The sequence below is a fragment of the Sparassis crispa genome (genome assembly GCF_003851025.1).
Source record: "Sparassis crispa DNA, contig_000004F, whole genome shotgun sequence".
In the NCBI taxonomy this organism is placed as follows: Eukaryota; Fungi; Basidiomycota; class Agaricomycetes; order Polyporales; family Sparassidaceae; genus Sparassis; species Sparassis crispa.
The window spans coordinates 2,360,715-2,366,714 of NW_020939751.1; the positions used below are offsets into that span (position 1 = coordinate 2,360,715).

Here is a 6,000-nt window from a genome sequence, read left to right on the forward strand (position 1 = left end):
TCTAGTAAGCTCCTACAATATCTTACTACATACTTGGTTGGAGTGGGCCGATGCTAACGCACGGCAAGGACGATTCCTGATTTTAATATCTATCAGCATAATCCAAAAATGGGTCATGTTAACAGGAGTTTTTGAATTTAGCACTCTGTGTTAGGTCTAACTAGAGTCAAACTAACGTGACTTGCATAAATAGGGCTCAACAAAAGTGGTACAGCAGCCACAAGAGGCTGTGGTGTCATAGTGAGTGAAATGAGGGAAGCAAATAGTAATTATAAGATGTAGTATTAAAATCTATACATAAAATAGTGCACAATCCTCTCTTAAACCTAGTAAATCTGAATAAAACTGGCTGATATATCTTAGTTTTGGATTAGAATGCTCAGCCTAAAGTGTGGAAAAATCGTAAAAATGCCAGTAAAAATTTTAAATGACCCTATAATGCACATAAACACGTTAGATTGGGCGCCTTATTTACAGTGCTTTGCACATGAAACTGCGTTCTGGATCCTGTAAAAGTTATTTGTTGTAGCCAAATAGTCACAGCATGTCACACCAAAAATATATTTTTTGAATTCCCTTGTACCGCCAGGATTGTGTCGTCCATCATGGCACTGCACACCTCTCGTGAGCTGCGAGAACTCATGGTGTCATGGCGCGGCATCAAAAGCATACAGGAAATCACAGCTCTTGCTCACTGTTCTCCGCGCACTGTCAACGAAGTTTTCAGGATACACCGCGACTACGGTGTTGTCCAGAATCCACTTGCACATCCTCGAGGAGCAGCACGAATCTTAAATACTGGTGATGTTAATTACATCTCATCCCTCATTGCAGCAAAACCTTGCATCTATCTTGATGAGCTCCAAGAGGAGCTCTACATTCACCGTAACATTGTTGTTTCACTTGCCACCCTCTCGCGCACCCTTCGTCGATCAGCACTCAGTCATAAGCAGGTGTCAAAGGAAGCCATGGAGCGGAATGAACTCCTGCGGGCAACATGGCAGGCCGAGTATGGGGACATCCCCGCCGATTACTTTGTCTGGCTGGATGAGTCCAGTGTTGACGACACCACAAGCCAACGTATGACAGGATGAGCTGCGCTCGGGCAAGCCTGCATCCGTCGTGCTACGTTCATCCGTGGTCAATGATACTCAATCTTGCCGGCACTCTCGTGTGATGGTATCATTGCCCTTGATATCTTTGAAGGCTCCGTCAACAAGGAAAAATTCCTCAGATTTCTAGAGGAGGATCTAGTGAGTAGCAGCCGAGTTCTCTATTCAATCTGATAGTTGAGGGTGCCCCTTGCTAGGCCCCGCAACTTACACCCTATCCCGGGCCGTGAAGTGTCGTGTTCTTGATAACTGTGCTATTCATCATGATGAAGAAGTCTGGCAGATCATGGTTGAGGAGTGTGGTACGTATGAATGTGAGATAGACAGTTCTGACCGCTGTTACTCATCGAGTTGGCAGGAGCCAAATTGGTCTATCTCCCGCCCTACTTACCTGACTACAATCCAATTGAACAGGCTTTCCATTCCATCAAGGCATGGCTCCATAGGCATGAATCGGAGGCTGTTCGGCCTGAAGTTCGCCCATGGTTGATTGAGCAGGCAATTCAGGCAGTATCTTTGGAGAGTGCAGAGGGATGGATCATTAATTGCGGGTACTCATTTGAGTAGATACATGCTAGTACAGTACGTGCAAGAAGTCAGACTGAAATGAGCTATTCAGCTACAGCGAGATGGATGATCAGCTACTCAACGCATCTACGCTTCTCCGAAAGATGGAGCCTTTTTTCCTCTAAATGAGCAGACCAACTCTTACTGAATGCCTGCAATTTTACTACTCTGCCCTCCACAGCACCCATTACCTCACAGAGACGAGCACAAGGTACTTCTGAAATGATATCTGGAGTGAACTCCAAGACAAGGAGGTCATTTTCGCATGCAGTAAGGTCAATCTCCTTGGCTTCGGCAAATGTACTTAGGCAAGCACGAAGTTCAGAGCCACAGCTAGGCATAGGAGAGAATACAGAAGGAATGATCCTTGACCTCGTTGGCATGCATAGAAAAGGTGTACGCATGGGAGATGGGGAGTGATCATGCTTGCAAGAAAGTCCCGTGATGAGCGGCAATATAGCCGCCATCAACAGAGCTGAAGGATCAGTGAAGCTGGATGAAGGAGTGGGAGTAGAATCTGCATGAGATCCTGTGCGTCCGCGAGACCTGACTGCCGAATGGCAACCGTTGCGTGTGCCGTCAAAGTCAAGTGTATGCGGTGGCTCATGCTTCGTTGCATCTGCCGCAGCCTGGGATGCATTATCAGACATCCGACAGATAACCTAAGATAAAACACCACGTACAATAGCAGAAGCCCATGACTTGAGCTTGCGAGTGTTCATGCCGATATGCTCCGCATTTGGCGTGACGTAGCAGTACCCTGATTCGCCGTGTTCACCTGAATGTTGTTGGCATGACCACTTATCCTTCAGCTGCATGATGATCGCACCGTGCAGCTGAGATTGCGCACTGAATGACTCAATGTGAGGTACCTGGACAGTCCATCGGTAAGCAACTTTGACAGTACACCACCAAAATTATGCAAACCTTAGTGCCATATAAAAGCTCATCTTCAGCAGCGTTCAGGTCCGGATTAACCAACGGAACCTGGATGTTGACACCAAGTGAGATTCACAGTGCACTGGGATGATGAGAGCAAAAGCGTACCAGTTTTTGAATGCGGTAGCCATCCATCTGATCCGTGTTGAATTTCATGCCAACTTGACATGCTCCCTTCTTCTTGAGTAAGGCACCGAGCGCGACTTTGAACTGATGATCATTTTCAATGGTCGGTGCTCGGGTCTTGCCACCGCTAGAAAAGTGTTCGATCAGCATTGAGCATCATATGGAATAATATCTAGTACGAACCTTGATCCCATCCACCAAAGCTTGAAATCTGGACCCAAATGAACACCAGGGCTGAACTGATCAGCGAGATCATGGACAGCCAGAAATGCCTGCATGAAACCAGTGCGCCCGATACCCTCAAGCACAATGTGCTCAAACCTAATATTCATTGTAGGCTTTGGTGCGGCTGCCTTAGATCCTCGCGAACTGACAGTCTTCATTTCGGGTAAGGTAAAGACATGTGTGATCGAGATAATGTGTCCTGCACCCTCAAGTGCTGCAGTAAATGTGGAAGTATCAACACCATATGCAATGGTATTAGAAGAGGCAAACGTACGAGTAGCAGCGGTAGGCCTTATTTGCAGCTCAGCAGCAGCAGCAAGTGGCGGAGCTCTCGGTTGGATGGCAACCAGCGGGACAGAAGGTGGCCGGAGAGCATCCAATGGTGCAGCAAGTGACCGAACAGGCACCAACGGAGGCTGGTCCCTTGAGGTGGTGGGAATATGGATGCCTCCATTGGCAGCAGCGTGGACTGCGTTCACAATCTCAGCATGAGTGTGGTAAAAATGCGGCGGTTTGACACCACCATCTGCCGAATTTTGTAAGCAAACAGATCCCAAAAGGGTTCAATGAAAAGCAACATACCGATCCACGCAGGCTCCCGCAGCCACCCTTCAGACGGTGTGAGGCACTCATTGTTCAGCTGTGGCTGAGTGGATGAAGACCTCGGGGAGGTAGATAAGTGGTGAAGAATGCGCCCGGGAATGGCTCGGGATGAGCTAGCGTTCGAATTGGACATTTTTACAGTGTGTACTAGGGCTATGTGTGCAACGAATAATAACCGAGTACTATAGACAAACCTGACTGTTCACCCACCTTTATACATCTGCTCCCCAGTCCATGCACAGTATGTTGTTTGGTCATGTCCGACCTCAAACAGAGAGGTCCGACGTTGCATAGCTACACAGAGAGACCGAGGCCCGCAGGCTAGCAGATAGTCAATCAGCTGAAAAGATCAGGCCGAGGGTCAGTAAGGATTTCTCTGCTGTTCAACAGCTATAGTCTTCACATACACGAGCTCGGGAACTCTTGGTAATGAATAGTATGTGCAGTACATCGCGAAAAGGATGCTAGCAGTGAACGGTTGAGGAGGCGCTTACCTTACACAGTGTTGTGCTGGCAGTTGGAATAGGTTAGGGTTTGTCACATATTTGGCTGGAACAAACAACTTTTACAGAATTGGGAACGCAGCTTCATGTGCAAAGCACTGTATTACAAGCAGTGCACATTGGTTTTTTCTTGAAGAAACAAGCAGAAGTGAGAGAAAACTATAAAAATGGATTGTAGCACCCAAGGAAGTGATCCTGGTGTTTTGAGAGTAACACCTTCGGATTCATCTTGAAAATAGCGTCAGAATGCCTACCTGGTTCATCAAAATCCGAGTAGAATTGAGTGAGCTACAAGCCCTGCAAGTTTGGCTGAATGTGTGGGAACCCAGTTGCCACAGACTTGCCTAAATTGGTTAAGGTTTGAGCGGACAACGAAAAAGCGTCGATGCGATCCAAAAAATCGAGCGCATCGACACTTTTTTTGTTCTCAGCACTCTGGTGGCTGAAGAATTACTAAATGCAGCAAACTGTTTAAAGTCAGCACTTCTGTTTCTGGACTAAAGTACCTGGAACCACTATAGAGCTTGGCTTCAAGGTTATTAGCTTCATTAGTAACTGTTGCAAGGCAGCTTTTAAGCACTACAAGCTCGGACTTTTGGTATAAGTACAGGTTATGACAACAATGGTAACAGGTCTTGCAAGTCTGAGCTATTGTAAGGTCTCTACAAACCCATACTAGGTGGCATTTCAGACTATTGTAAGGCCTTTACAAACACAAACTAGATGACATATCTGAACATTATGAGGCCCTTACAAACTGATACTAGAGGGTGTACTAGAATTCAATAAATAGTATAATAAGGCATTGTAGGAGGCTTACTGAACATTATGAGACAACATGCTAGGAGTCAATATATCACTTTGTAGGCTACTGTAAGGCCCTTACCAACTGGTACTAGGTGGTATACTAGACTATTGTAAGCATATTATAAACTGACACTAGATGACATATCTAACTATTGTAAGGCCCTTATAAACTCGCATACTAGGGCATTTACTAGACATTACTAGACACTATTGTAGGTTACTAGTGATCTTGCAAAGTGACATCAGCTGACATATTCAGACTGTTGTAAGCTCATTACAAACTGATACTAAAGAGTATATTAGGACCCAGTGTAATAGGTTATTGTTGACTTGCTGAACATTACTAGACAATATACTGAGAGTCAGTAGGTAACTTTATAGACTATTCAATAGTACAGCCCTTATCAACCCACACAGCTTATCAATGTATAGTGGGACATTGTAGGACACTTACTACACATTATTAAATAGCACACTAGGAGTTAGTAGAGGATGTAATAATAATTTCTTGTATACATTTTAATATATTGTTATAGGCATATGTGTAACAGTTTCTGGTGTTATTTTTTGTAGTGGTTCTTATAGGCATGTTTGTAACAGTTTCTAGTGTCATTTTTTGTAGTGATTATTATAGACACATTTGTAACAGTTTCTAGTGTCAGTTTTTGTAGTGATTATTATAGACACATTTGTAGCAGTTTCTAGTGTCATTTCTTGTAGTGATTCTTATAGGCATGTTGGTAACAGTTTCTACAGTCATTTTTTGTAGTGATTCTTGTAAACACATTTGTAACAGTTTCTAGGGTCATTTTTTGTAGTGGTTCTTATAGGTACATTGGTAACAGTTTCTAGGGTCATTTTTTGTAGTGATTCTTAGAGGCATGTTTGTAACAGTTTCTAGTGTCATTTTTTGTAGTGATTATTATAGGCATGTTTGTAACAGTTTCTAGTGTCATTTTTTGTAGTGATTATTATAGACACATTTGTAGCAGTTTCTAGTGTCATTTCTTGTAGTGGTTCTTATAGACACCTTGGTAACAGTTTTTAGTGTCATTTTTTGTAGTGATTCTTATAGGCACATTGGTAACAGTTTCTAGTGTCATTTATTTTTACTCTCA

At 44.0% G+C, this 6,000-nt stretch overlaps 2 protein-coding genes across 2 annotated transcripts; one reads left to right on the plus strand and one right to left on the minus strand.

Moving 5' to 3' along the window:
* Positions 1-605: 605 nt before the first annotated feature.
* On the plus strand, positions 606-1,094 carry SCP_0508030 (hypothetical protein; the record flags this gene model as incomplete). Its single annotated transcript, XM_027758859.1, has 1 exon — positions 606-1,094. One exon carries the CDS (start codon positions 606-608, stop codon positions 1,092-1,094), a length of 489 nt encoding a protein of 162 aa, XP_027614660.1.
* An 889-nt stretch (positions 1,095-1,983) lies between these two features.
* On the minus strand, positions 1,984-3,864 carry SCP_0508040 (predicted protein; the record flags this gene model as incomplete). The annotated part of the gene is made up of 9 exons (XM_027758860.1): positions 1,984-2,012; positions 2,080-2,308; positions 2,363-2,551; positions 2,607-2,666; positions 2,727-2,871; positions 2,928-3,183; positions 3,244-3,495; positions 3,552-3,725; positions 3,783-3,864. 9 exons carry the CDS (start codon positions 3,862-3,864, stop codon positions 1,984-1,986), a joined length of 1,416 nt encoding a protein of 471 aa, XP_027614661.1.
* Between the last annotated feature and the right edge of the window lie 2,136 nt (positions 3,865-6,000).